General features: G+C 37.4%; 1 protein-coding gene across 1 annotated transcript in view; it reads left to right on the top strand.

Annotated features, from left to right (window-relative positions):
• WDR11 (WD repeat domain 11) overlaps nt 1-12,432 on the top strand; it is a 33,755-nt gene extending 21,323 nt beyond the window's left edge. The window contains 13 exon segments of the mRNA XM_017746857.1: nt 73-179; nt 640-754; nt 1,951-2,122; nt 3,759-3,819; nt 4,577-4,639; nt 5,595-5,660; nt 6,392-6,560; nt 6,798-6,893; nt 7,251-7,416; nt 8,125-8,222; nt 9,173-9,318; nt 9,707-9,786; nt 10,279-12,432. Of these exon segments, the coding sequence (XP_017602346.1) occupies nt 73-179; nt 640-754; nt 1,951-2,122; nt 3,759-3,819; nt 4,577-4,639; nt 5,595-5,660; nt 6,392-6,560; nt 6,798-6,893; nt 7,251-7,416; nt 8,125-8,222; nt 9,173-9,318; nt 9,707-9,786; nt 10,279-10,436 (1,497 nt within the window). The 3' untranslated portion in view covers nt 10,437-12,432.
• The last annotated feature ends 2,027 nt before the right edge of the window (nt 12,433-14,459 follow it).

Below are 14,459 nucleotides of genomic sequence, written 5' to 3'. Positions count from 1 at the left end.
TTGTTGAAATATTTGTACATAGATTTGGATCTATTAATCACAAGTTTTTTTCTGCTTCTTAAATATTTTCAGGGAAGTATGGGTAGCATTACTTGTATTGCCTGGAAAGGGGATATCCTGGTTCTTGGAGATGTTGATGGAAACTTGAACTTCTGGGATTTGAAGGCTAGAGTGTCCAGGTATGAAGGCAGATTAAGTCTGTCAAACATGAGATTATAAGTGTTGGAATGTGGAATGTTTTCATCCTTCCTCATTTTTGTTCTTCATTTTTTTAGGGAAAAATGCAAGCATTTGGAAATAAAAATTCAGAAAATGTCTACTGTGTCGCAGTTCTCTACATTTAATCCCTTGTGTTTTCAGAAGAATTAACATTTAAGCAGGCTTTTAAAACCAGCTAGATATCTTTTTTACATTAAATCTGCAATGGCTTCTGGTAAAACATTAAATCTTGTGGTGTTTATTCCAAGCATTTCATCATTTTAGTTTTAATTATCTGGGCATCCATTTGAGTGTGCATGTATAGAAAGATTGTTCTCTTCCTCAGTCTGCAATACCAGGACCTGCAAAGTTCATGGAAAAGATTCAATCTCCTACAATATTAGGTATAGAATGATGGATCCTGCTCTTGTCTTTCCTTAGGGGGATTCCTACACACCGGAGCTGGGTGAAGAAAATACGGTTTGCCCCGGGGAAAGGAAATCAAAAACTTCTTGCAATGTACAACGATGGGGCAGAAATTTGGGATTCAAAAGAGGTAAGTGACTGTGGGTTTGATAGGCACTTCTCCTCAAAGCACACACATCACCTCTGAAAATCAGGGTGAGGGATTCAGTTTTACTGAATCATGGTTTCTTACTGACAGTTGTGTGATAAAGTCATACGGCTTTTCTCCAAAGGCTTTTACTCCCTATAAAGCACCTTTAAGCTGCCATCAGTGAGAAGTGTCTTTCACTCTTGAAGCTGACAATGTGTCTGAGATACTTTGTCATCCTCTTGTAATGGTTTTGAGCCAGACCTTGAAAATTTAAGGAGTCCCGAATCTGTGGACACAAGGTTGCTTTTACTGCAGGTTTCTTCTGTGTATGGTCAAGAGTAGCTTTAATTTGTTAGGGAATACTAGAAAAGCAGACACTTGTTCATTAACATTGCCTAGCTTCTCTTCTTACTCAGGACCTCTGTAGTTATTTTCACAAACCTTCTGAGGTTTGCTTTGTAGGTCTGTCAGGGGATTATAGTACCGTGGGGAAGGAAAAATAATTGTACTGTTTTAACTTAGCCCCTGGAATAAGTTCAGGGTATCAGGGTATGAAACAGGAATTTAAATTTTTTTCCCCATTCACTTTGTAATGAGCACCAACTTTAAACTCACACTTAATTAGTGCAATATGAAACTCCGCTGATGGTAAGAATTGGACAGCAGATACAAACAACTACTGTGACTTCCATAAGCAGAGTAGGATATTACGCAGTGAGTCTCTCCTTGAAGCACATTTGAATAGTTTTGATGCCACAAGATACTCCTGTAGCTGTTCCCTCCTTTCTTTTTTCTAGGATAAAGGAGTTTCCTACATGAAAGCATTTAAAATTAAATTCACATTTTCAGTTGAAAGTCTTTCAGAATATCTGTAGTAATATTTTATAGTCTCAGTTCTATTATACATCTAATCCTGTCCTGTTAAAAAAGATAACAAAAAGGCAGCTGTACACTGTGCTCAAAAGGATCTTTTCTCAGCTCTAAATTGGGAAATAGTATTGTTTCAGGGCAACCATGTGACCTACTCCAAGGTTTCTGAATTCCCTACTCTCCAGAAAAGACCATTATTGAAATGATTTATGGCTAACTTCACCTTTCATTGTGAATTTTGTGCTGTGCCTCCTGGCTGCATGACACAGCCTTACATTGGGTGATGGAGAGGCTGCTAAAATTAAAAAATAACTGAACTTTCCCAGGTACAAATGGTGAGCAGTTTAAGAAGTGGGAGAAACGTGAATTTCCGGATCTTGGATGTGGACTGGTGCACGTCAGACAAAGTGGTGCTGGCATCAGATGATGGATGCATCCGAGTGCTGGACTTATCCATGAAGCCCTCATGTTTCAGGATGGATGAACAGGATTTAATAGGTATGGCTGTGTCTTTTTTGCTATCCACTGCTTGATGCTTCTGCACTCCTCGTTGGAAGGTGGAGCTCAGCGCTTCTGTTAGAACAGGGAATTGTCACATGTGGACATTTTGATGCCTCTCTACTGCTTTTCATAGATACAGGATTTTTTTTATGCTTAAGTCATATGGATGAATTTTTTAATACAAGTTTTATCTCCTAAATTACATATACTTTTTAATATCTTAATTGAAATATAAATGAACAAAATAAGAGCATTCTGTAGAGATATCCAGCAAGTTGACTTAAAAAGCATTGGCACATCAATTAGGTATCAGTACCTCCATCACTGATATTCATTACATGATACTGAAACATTTGTTGATGTGTGGAAATGTATGTTCTGAGTTTCTCAGGTGTTTGTAGTCTGATTCATTGCTTTTCAAACTGACCTTTAAAATAGCAATATTAGTGCTGTTTGCCTTCTTAGCTGTATGTTTAAGAAGGGAATTTAAATATTTAACTAGTTAACTAAGCTGCATTTTTCTGTATTTATTATTACTGGTGTTCAGATAACTGCTCTTGTTGTCTTTTGAGTCAGTCCTACCTTTATCATATGATTTCCTTAAAACATTTCCTTAAAACACAGTAGATTCTAAAACACATGTAATAAACTGATGTGGGGAGCTGTGCTGTGGGTTTATTTGAGGAAATGTAATTTATCACAGCCATTTTTGCTATCAAAAGAATGTTCTGCAATAATAAGTTATAAAGATGAATGTTGTAAACCCAAGCACACTGAAATTAAAACTGTGCCAGCTGTAAGGCTGCCTGTGATTTAGCTGTCCTTCTGCCTCTGCACTGTGGTAATGTTTTAATTACCAAATCACATTTACAAGAGTCCTGCATCACTCACTGCATATGAAATGCAGGGAATTGTGAATATTTAATAATGGAGCTGGTTTTGGTACTTATTTTACTCCTAAGTCACTGGGTAGCATTTACTGCCTGTCACCCACACCTTGTACTGAGTACAGACTTAGTGACTTTTACATTTGTGTGACAGCACTTAATGTATCATTTTTATCTCATTAAACTTCCCACCATCCTTTCCAGATGATGGGGTTTAATCCTTGTGTTATACTGTAGGAACTATGGGGACAAAGCAAAACTAATCATGCTTTATGATACATTTGGGTACAGCTTTACTTACTTTGCACCATGCCCGTGCAGTAGCAATAATCATTGTGCACAGCTCTGCCTAATGCCAGTGTAATGCATTCCAGGAGAGTCTATGGCTAAATTCACTAGGGAATATCTTGAAATTCTCATTTGAGCATGGTTGATAATCCTGTACCCTCTATGAAATGTTTTTGCTTGAGTGTAGAGATAAGCTTTTATGTCTAGCAGCCTGTGCTGGGTGTGTGAAAAGACTTATTTATGATTTTCCTGGTGCTTGCAAACAAGCTGGGGCATTTTCTGGTGGGGCATTTTCTGGTGGGGCATTTTCTGGTGTACATTTTCTGGAGGTATATTTTCTGTGGTACATTTTCTGGTGTTTTCTGCTGCTACGTTGTCTGTGGTGCATTTTCTGATTCCTGAACACAGCATTATTGCACTTGAGCCTCTCTACAATGAATCTTTTCCTTTTGTTTCAGAACCTGTCTGGTGTCCCTACCAACCATGGGATGAGAAATACTCTCTAGATATCATGGACATGTAAGAAGAAATATAGATCTATATATAACATATTATTATTTTTTAAAGCCTACATCTTTTATTAGTCTTTCTGTGCAAATAACTGTTAGATGCATAGGTTTCCCCACTCTTGAGGACAGGCAAAAATACAATTAGTTCACTATTTAGTACTAAAAGTAATAAATAGATAAGGCTCTAAGGTCAGGTATTTCTTCTGGCTTTCAGTAGCACTTGGCTATTAAAAACTGCAGCCTGCTTTAAGTACTGGCAATATTTTTATGTCATATTATTTCTGAGAAAAACTGTGTGTTCTCTTTGTTCTAGAAGTTAATGCAGCAGTCAGGATTGTTCCTAAAGTGTAACTGGAAGTGATATTCTGATATTCTGATAGACCTGTCTGTACTCCTGGAGAGCCACGTTCACATCATCATAGGAGCACGCTTCTGTGTCCTGTATTGTGCTCGTGGTCACATACGAATGCTCCAGGCATTGCCATTTTCACTAATTTTAAGGTTAATGAAGAGAAGAAAAATGGGAAAAGAAAGATTGACACTAACTGTGAGGTTGAGTGCAAGCAAACCCAATCTTTCCCTGCTATTTTGGAATTGGTAACTGGATAAAGAATCCTGCAGGAATGGCTTACCAAAAGAATGTGAGAGGTTGTTTCCATGCATGTGCTTGTGTTTTTCTCCTACAAGTAGTGCTCTTCCATTTCAGATAATTCTGTCTTTTTAGTAATGTAGAAAACCTCTATTTTTTCTTTTTTTTTTATATCCAGTGATTATCCAGAGAATGAAAATATTAAAAACCTTCTTCAAGAGCAGTTGAATTCATTGTCCAAGTAAGAATTTTCCTATTATTACTTGTGTAAGCTATGGAATTCTGAGAAGGCAAAAAATCTGAAGTCTGTGGCAATTCACAATTAATGAAGAAAGAATGCTTTTTGCCTCTCTAAAGATAAGCTTGAGTAATGACAGTTTTTATTTTAAAAAAATGTTAATTTTTATGTAATTATAAAGTTGGTGCTTTAAAGGTACTGATAGTGTCAGCACATGATTTACAACTGACCTGTGAGCATTTGGAATGCTTTAAGCAGTACTTCTCATGGATTTAGGGTTCTTTATGGTGATCCAGACTGCACTGGACACTGCTGCTTAAACACTCCAAGGTTTGTTAGGATATTTGAACTCTGAGGAAGAAAAGACGATTCTAAAAATCCTTTGTTGAAGATATAATTCCAGAGCAGTGTTGATGCACATTTCTCTGCTTACACAGAAAACAGATTTTGGAATTCCATTTAAACCATGAAAATTACAGTTTTTTCCATTTTCCTTTTGTCCTTTCATGTAGTAGGACAGAAAAGGTAACAGCATATTTTTATCCAGTTTGAAACACTTGTGAAAATCTAAATTCATGCATGTGCATCCCTTCTGCTATGATACTACATAGCTGCAAGATTACTTGTAATTGAATTAATACTGTAATTGGTAGAATTACTGCAGACTAATTGACAGCTTTGCATACACCCTGGTGGTGATTCCCTATATTGCAAGGATAAAGAGTTCTGATGGACTCACTGCATTGGGTCCTGGAGATCAGTTATATTTCAAATTATATATAATTCCTATTGTAATTGTCTTCATAGATGCATTTTCTCATTTCAGAAAAGAAATTGTGCATTTTAGGGTTTGATTTTTTCAGCTTGTATGTGGTGCATCCTATTTGTGTTCAAAACCAACCAAACAAAAAAACCTGCACAGCATTTTACAGATTCTTTAACGCTTTCTCTTTTGCAGTGACATAAAGAAACTTCTGCTTGATCCAGATTTTACTCTCCTGCAGAGATGTCTCCTGGTTGCCAGGTAGTAGAGATCCAGATAAATACAGGAAATGTTTCCTAGGAAAATCTCGATGCTATTAAGGCGTAGGAATGAGCTGAAGTTTAGGTACTCACCCAATTGTCCTTTAACTCAGGGCAGTCCCTAAACTACTTTGTTACCCATATATCAGAGTGGTTTTAGGACCAAAATGGAAATGTTACCTCACTGAAACACAGTTTTATTTGATTTCTGGATACAGGGAACTTCTCTCAGTGTTGGTGGCACTTTCATAACTGCAATTCTGGCAGCCACATTACATTTAGTTGGTCATGCCCCAAAATGTCATTTAGAACTTCACAATAGTTCTGTACAAACTGAGGAAGGCCTGGGATTTATTTCAAGTGTATTTGTTCTGTGTGGTTCCTCTGCCTAAACTGAGCTAATTTTAGTCTGTCTGTATTCAGAGACACTTTTCAAACTTAGTAACTTGTGGCTGAAAGAGGAGATCGGTTGCTAAATGTGAAATAATAATAATAAGTATCAATTTCCACATATTTTTATGCTGAACATTCCTGGCATTTAATTGCTGTTGTAACTTACCTTGCTGAATGTCATTCCTTAATCTTCTCTAGAAGTTTGTCCCACTGATCATACAAAGTACTTGTGGTGTGCACAGGAATGCACAGTCCTTGAGAAAATGAAATATATCATATTTTTATGTGGCATATGAAAGAATACAAACCTATTTCACATCTTGCTTTGTATTTTCTCAGACTGTATGGGGATGAATCTGAACTGCATTTCTGGACTATTGCTGCCCACTATTTGCACAGTTTATGCCAGGAAAAGCCTGCAAAAGCAGACACAGCTGTCCTTCAGGAACAGTTGGTTAATCCTCTGGATATATGCTATGACATACTGTGTGAAAATTCTTACTTCCAGGTATGTCAAAGAGTTCGAAACCAAATTTAATAAGAATGTCATCAGCACAATAAACACTCACTTTCCTGTACATATTTCACTTTTATTAGTAACATACCAGTCTGGATTAAAACATTCCTGGTGCTTAAAAATAGAGGGTGTTCCAAAAACTGGCAAGATATTTACATATCTTTTAAATGCCTGGTTTTATTTCTTATGGTAGGCTCACATTTAAAATATTTTTCCTTCTTTGTCCAGAAATTTCAGCTAGAAAGGGTAAATCTCCAGGAAGTGAAGAGATCAACATATGATCATACCAGGAAATGTGCTGATCAACTTCTTCTCTTGGGCCAGGTTTGTGGGTAATATTTGAATTTTTTATTCTCCTTCCCTGTCTGTTTTGTGTACTTAGCCTATTCAAGTAAAGCTTTTCCTAACTATATTTGTTATTTCCTACTTGTATTAACCCAGTGCAGAGTTTTTGCATTCTTAGTATGTTAAATTCATGATGGGTTTTCAATGCTATCCTTATTACAAGTGCCTTATTGAAATAGAAGCTTAGTCATTACTAGACTGGGAGATATTTTTTCAGCCCGTTTTAGAATAACTTTCATTGTTATTTGTTCCATGTCTTAAAAAGGGTAAAAACAGAAAGGCTTTTAAGCAAAATTAATGTGTTATGGTCAAAGCTGTATTTTTTTCTCTTGCCAGACTGACAGAGCAGTGCAACTACTGCTAGAAACCAGTTCAGAGAATGCACATTATTACTGTGATTCACTCAAAGCTTGCTTGGTCACCACTGTCACCTCATCGGGGCCATCTCAAAGCACCATTAAACTGGTAGCAACCAACATGATAGCCAATGGAAAGCTTGCAGGTAAAATATCTTTCTCTTTGCTTATAAAATAGTAATTCTCATCATTTTTAAGGATGCCTGTGGAGTGAATCCTGCTGTAATAGATCTTACAGGTTGCATGTCTGTAGGAGATGCTACCCAGAGTAGTTAACACAAAAATGATCAGTAACTGAGTTACAAAATCCAGCTTGTCTTGATTCATTTTCACTGTAAAAGTTATTTCTGGAGTAAATCTTGTAGCAGTTGTTTGCACAAAAGGAGGCTGAGCACATAATATGTATTTTCCACTTTTCTAATTAAAGAATTAACTAAAATTTGGTGTCCTATAACAAGAGATGAAATATAGACTTTGTTTCCTTTTCAGCTTAGAACTTAGTTAAAAGTCTGTACTTGCCTGGAAAAAATACTTCCCACTCTGTAGACTGTTAATAATTACTCGGTGGACAACATTAAATTAAAATAAAGGATTACCTATGAAATCTAGTTATTTGATTTACAAAGATGATTATCTCTTTATGATGAGAAGTCCTGTGAACCCCTACATTTTTGTTTAGAACAAAGACAAATGAGAGCTTTGTGTGGCTTCTGTAGCCTGGGACGAAGCTCCAATAAGTGGCACCCAGTCTCAACATCTTCATATGCTGAGGATATGGAGATCCTTTTCCACACTTAGATAACAACTCTTTTTTTCCCTGAACTTCCTGAGTGGAGTGCATTCTTCTGTTCCAGAGGGGGTGCAGCTGCTGTGTCTGATTGACAAGGCTGCAGACGCCTGTCGCTACCTGCAGACCTACGGCGAGTGGAACCGTGCAGCGTGGCTGGCCAAGGTGTGCAGTTCCTCACTTCCCAGGCTGGTAACACCCACCACCTGCTTAGCATCTGTGCTTAGGAAGGCTGAGGAGGGTGCTGAAGTTCCCTAAATAACTGAAACATCAATTGGAAATACCATTTAGCTACAAGAAGCCAGTCCATTCAATCAGCACTGACAGGTTCTTCAGCCTTCTGACCACATAGGTCTGTCCTTGTTGTCCACATGGCAGGACTGGGGCCCAAAATGGCTTGGAATACTCAATTTCCTACTTTTTAAGCAGTGGTTTAGGAAGGTCCAAATAGCTGTAGCAGTACCAAGTTGGTAATAAACTACAAAAATCCACTCTTGGATGGGGATAAGTAACTGGGCAATGACTTCGTGCTGAGCTCTATGTAGTGTGTGAGCTGATTTCAAAATTAGCACCACCCACGTAAATTTGCATCACCTTCTGTTTTGGTATGCAGATATAATTACAGCAAAACTACCCAGACACAGCATTAATCCTCTACATTATAAATGGGCAGGAGTCAATAAGGATTTTTCAGCATCTCTTGAGTAAAATTTCTCTTATGTTGCCTGAAGAAAGCCTGGAAAAAGTTGTACTTAGATTTTCTAAATGAGTGAATCCTGCTTTTAAGAAAAATAAAGATGTTTGGTCCTGAAGTCTTCAGTAAAGGATGAAGATTTCTAACTTTTTGATTTAAAAAAACTTTAGAACAACTTGGGGTAAAAGTAATGTTAATCCCATTTAAAAATGGAGTGCCCTGAGTGGAGTATCGTTATACCCAGATATTTCTGATTTTCCTTTGTCGTGTTAAGGAATATGTGCACTTTTTATTAAAAACTGATGGTTTCTGATGCAATTGCTTCTGTCCAGAGTGTTGCCCTGAGGAGAATGAAGCAGAAGCAGAATGCTGTCTGTATGTGGAGCTGGTAACTCACCCCAGGCTCTGCTGTCTCCTGCAGGTCCGTCTGAGCTCGGAGGAGTGCGCGGATGTGCTCCGGCGTTGGGTCGATCACCTCTGCTCCCCGCAGGTCAACCAGAAATCCAAGGCCATTCTTGTCCTCTTGTCTCTTGGCTGCTTCACCAAAGTTGCAGAGATGTTGCACAGGTAAAGGTGAAACAGCACAGTCTGCGTTTGCTCTGGGCCAAAATTGTTTCTGACATCTGTTTCTATTTTAGCATGTTCTTCTTTAATTAATTTGAACCTGTTGGCTGCAACTGGTGTTTCACTTTACTGCAGGCTCTAAAAGATTGCCAGCACCCATGGACCAAGCAGTAATGATTTATAGTATCTATGACTTTTTCTGAGTAACTTGAGCCCTGATCTTTCAAAAAAAATTTATAGCAAGTGTCAGTTCTTGAGTGCAAGAAAGGAGATGTAAAATGTTTTAGAAAGCCTCTGTGCAAGTGCTGGCATGATATCCTGGAATATGTTTCTGGTTTGTATCCTAACAAATGAGTCTCTTTTCTTTTTTTTTTTTTTCCCCATTTAACAGTATGAGGTACTTTGATAGAGCAGCTTTATTTGTAGAAGCTTGTCTGAAGTACGGGGCATTTGAAGTTAATGATGATACAAATATCCTTTTTCTGAAATCCTCTTGCTCACCAAAATCTTCACATCTGATCTGGTGTTCTGGAAAGCTGAGCAGTTGCACAAACTTTTGTATTATAAGTAATAAATAATCATGCATATGTAAAAAATACCCGATTTACGGAGTCATCACTGATGTCAACTTGTATGTAAAAAAAGCCACTAAGAAGTCATGTAGGTAACTCCAGGTCTAATTAACAAAACAATCTTTGTGATATTAAAATTTCTGTTGCAAGTTATGCCATTGTATGATGATAGCTACTTAAGCATATCTGCAGTGTATCAGGTTTAGTTTATAGCACTCTGCATGTTGCTTTACAAATACTAATATGCATTCAAAAGTAGCATTTAAAGCAACTTTTTTCTTCTTATTTGTGCTGAAAAAGAATGGATTTGCACAATTGGTTGCAATGGTCAGGATTCTGAGGTTTTTTCCATTTTGCTATTAATTTGTGTTTTCCTTAATGCTTCATTTACATAAATTGATCCATGCTGTGTATGCAGATTATGCCAGAAGCTTGAAGCTCCTGGGCTTCAAGGAGGGAGCTGTTCTCTTTGCCTCAAAAGCAGGAGAAACTGGGAAGGAGCTTCTGACTGAACTCAAACAGCCGAAGGAGGAGGTGACACAGGAGTGAGAATTCCATGTTTATGAGGTTGTCTGTCAAACTGGGATTCCACTGGGTGAAAATACATTCTTCTCTTGAATCACTGTAATAGCTGATCTGTGTGATTTGAGCAAATGCTGTTAAATGTGTTCAAAGTCAGGATTAAGAACTGTGGTGTTGCTTTTTGTTAAATTTGTCTTCACTTTCATAGGAGGGGAAAGAAGCTTATGATAAACTGATACAATAATATTTCTACTTTTTCAACTGTAGCAGAAATCAAATTTTAAAACGTGCTGAAAGGCTTCCATACCTGTGTAAAAGTCTGGTCCATTTACTTCTAAAAATCAAATCTTAATGGAACTTCAATACTGTTGTATTTATATGTATAAATAATTGAGTCTGTACTATAAAAATAGAAATGTATTTAAAAATAAATAGAGATCTCAAAGCACACAGTTCTTTCCTGGAACATCATGGTTTTTCAGTCCAATTTCTTGTTTAAAATGACTGTTAATTGAAATCAGTTCACTGTATTGTCATTTCCATACCTGACTGCGATGGAATCTTGGACAGGTTCTCTTACAAATGTTGCTCTCCTAACATTCCAGAAATCCATGGAATGTCACTTTTTTCAGTTAAGGGATTGTTATATTCCATTTTATTTTGGAATGTGCGCTCCTTGCACACCCTAGGGACTAAATTCTGCCTGTCAAAGGATAGGGGATGGTTGTACCTCCAGAGCAGAAAGGTGGGCTCCTGCAGCAGGGCCAGGACACTGCCAGTGCTGTCCCCAGTCACTGATTTGTTATTCAGTGTAGATGAAAAAATAGATGAAAAAAGCATTTTGCAAAGCCAAAACAACGGCTTTTTCATGAGATACATCTCCTGCTAACATATCTTATGGTACACGTACACAAGGATGCCACCAAAACCCTCTTTTCTCATTTTTGTGCCAGTATTTCAGTATTTAAGGACTTGTTTGCATTGTTGTTTCTAATGTCAGATGTGTCTTTTCTATGTATTCCTGATGAGAAATGTTAGAGCTGAGGAGGGGGTGCTGGTGGTACATTGCCCTTGCAAACCGAAGACTGTGGCATTTAGGCTACAAACCTTAATTCTTTTTCTCAGCTTGTTGGAGCTACTGAAGTTGAGTTTGTTGTATAGAAAAGAATCCTGTACAATGTCTCTAATTTGAATGTAATTTGTGTCTTGTCTACTTACAGTAACAGTGCATTGGATTCTGCTTTTGTTCAAAGATTTGTGGGTATGCATTGAGAACTCCCATCAGCTTTGGGACATCACCAGCTCCAGAAAACTTTTGGTTCAAATCTGAAGTAGCATTTCTGATAAAGTTGGAAAGGGTAGACTTTCCAAATCTTTTTGTATACAAACTGAGAAAGGGAGTTCCATCATTCTAAACAGAAAAAGAAGAGTTATAACTGCAGTGTATTGTATTTGTTCTTGCCACATCTTACATAAATAACCATCAAATACCTTTTGTTCAGTGTATTGTGAACTGTGCTTATGAAGTTGCTTTAGCTTGGGAAGATGAGTGTACAAGGAAATTTGCCTTAAGTATTAAGTGAGCAAGAGAATTAATCAAAATTAACTGTCATTAGCAGTGGCCTGAATTCTGGCTCACACTGACTACTACAACTCTCCTCAATCCCTACTCTTGCTTTTGTAGCAGCACTTGTGGACAAGGCTCCCATGGACTTATTGTGGGCACACCAATCTTGTTCTTTGACCAGTCATGAAGTTTTGTGTCAGTGGGTCTCTGAAATAAATCTACTTCACTATACGCTTGGATTTATAACTCTGATGTTTTTAAAAAAACCAAACATATTGCAAAGGCCTTTTAATACTGAATGTTTCTATAAACTTTTAAGTGTGCAGGTTGCAGAATACTTTGCAGCATTCCCAACTGGAACCTTGATGAGGAAAACAAGAGTGTAATAGTGATTGAAAAGTTTATTTAGATAATATTGCAATCTCATTACAATAATAAAAATATTTTTAAAATCTCTGTGTGTCTTGATTTAACACAAAGCCATCATCGCGTGCCCTGGAATTTAATGCTGGTTGTGCAACTGTTGTCCTTTTGCCTTCTGGCCAGGAACAATGCTCAGGGCTGGCTTTAATAGAGGAAGTGATTATCCTTTGTACATGTGAGTCACGTTTTCTGTATTAATTCTAATGAAACATTGTGTTGGAGCAGCGTTAATTCCCAGGCTTTAGCAGCAAACATAAATTTGTACAGGTTAAATTAGAGCAGGACATGGTCTGCACATCCTGAGTTTTGAAAAGCACGGAAATAAGTGACGGAAGAAACCCCAGTCCCTTTCTGTTCTCAGAACCTACAAAGTGAACTGAATGAATTTTTAAAAGAAATAGGATTTTAACTCCCTTAAACCCCTTTGAGAATTCCTTCCTCAAAGCACTGTGAATACTGCAAGTAGCCACCGAGGTTTATAGTGTGTGCTTTCTCAGTTTTGCATTTTGAAGCTTCTGTGAGCAGTGAAGCCATAACTCTGGAACCTGTGTGTGACCATCCTTGGCCATGAGGAAATGGAGGGAATTGTGTTTGCAGGTCCATATACAAAGATTCTTTATGCATTTGTCTTTGAACACCAGCCTTGTATTAATTAACTGTGATGTTTGATTAGCAGAGCAGAGTATTCAGTAACTGCTTAAAGGTTCATTTGCAAAAGGCCAGGACCTTTGGAAATGAGGAGGTTTTGGGGCATTTAGGTTGTCTAGATGAGGAACTTCTGGTTGGAGACAATCTTGCAGCATAGCTAGTGCTGGTTACCCCTCTCATTGTTTTATATGAATAATTTTGAGCTTCCATGACCGACAAAAATAAAAAAAATGGATAAGATTGAGTCTGCAGGGATTCATAAATTGTCTTCAGTTCAGTGAAGCATCCGAAATTTGTACATCTCTGGAGCTCAGTCAGTCCCATGGGCGTTTTCTCTCCGCATCTGTGTGCTCACATTCCATTGGTGTTTGTACAACCTGAGGGAAGCTTATGGTAAATATTGTCATGGGACTCTCTTGGCAGTGCTGAATTTTAAAAATGGGCTTATTTCTTCTCGATTCCTGATGTGATTCTTTAAAAAAGTCCAAATTTGTTCAGTTTTATGATAATGGATTAACTTATCCTGTCAATGGAAAGTCTAGAAAATGGTCTTTCAGCTTAGATAGTAATGGCAGGCCCTAATTAGAGTTTTAATTGGATCATGATGTGCTTCACAATAAAGGCAGCCTGTAAAGTAAACATTGACCAACAGTGTCTAAAATTGCCTAGCTTGGGTCAGTTTCTGAAGTATTTCTCAAAAAATCCAGTTTAATTGCGTGTGGATGTATATATATACACACATAAACATAGAATTGATTTGGGGGGAATAATTAGGGAAAATGACATGAAATACTTGATTGCAGTGTAAAAACGATTAGTGCTATATTGCAAGTTATTTATAATTTGCTTCCATTAAAATGCAGTCTGCCAATTTAGAGACCCTGCAGCCAGAGAGAGGCATTTATTACACATCAAGAAACCTGGCCCAGAGTGTTGATGTTGAGTGTCTGAGCAAATAATCAGAGATCATTTTTTGGTGCAGCTGACTCTGGAGACAGAAAACGAGGACAATCACAGATTCTTTAATGGCAAGTGAATTTGGTATGGAGGAGCACTTGCTGCCCAAAATTGTATTCTAAAAGCTCAACTAAAAATTTAATTGCTAGTGAGAAACAGAATAATAATAGCTTGGAAAAGGGTAGGGGTTGGGGTTGGGTTTTTAAAATATTTATTTATTTACTTACTTATTTCTCAGAATAATTCATCACAACTTTGATATTTATGTGAACCATTCATTAATGAGTTCAGGGTAAAAAAACTTATACCCATAGATCCAAGAGTGGCATAAAATTCTTAATGAGATTGGTACTGACCCACTGATATTTTTGAGTTGGGAATTCTAATATTAGGGTTCAGTTTCTATCTAAACACTGAAGAGAAGGAAGGGGAAAGATAAGGTTTGGGATAGATAA

The sequence above is a fragment of the Corvus brachyrhynchos genome, unplaced genomic scaffold (genome assembly GCF_000691975.1).
Source record: "Corvus brachyrhynchos isolate BGI_N302 unplaced genomic scaffold, ASM69197v1 scaffold319, whole genome shotgun sequence".
Lineage (NCBI taxonomy): Eukaryota > Metazoa > Chordata > Aves > Passeriformes > Corvidae > Corvus > Corvus brachyrhynchos.
Note: the sequence above shows the minus strand (reverse complement) of the source record. Positions and strands in the feature narration are given on the sequence as shown.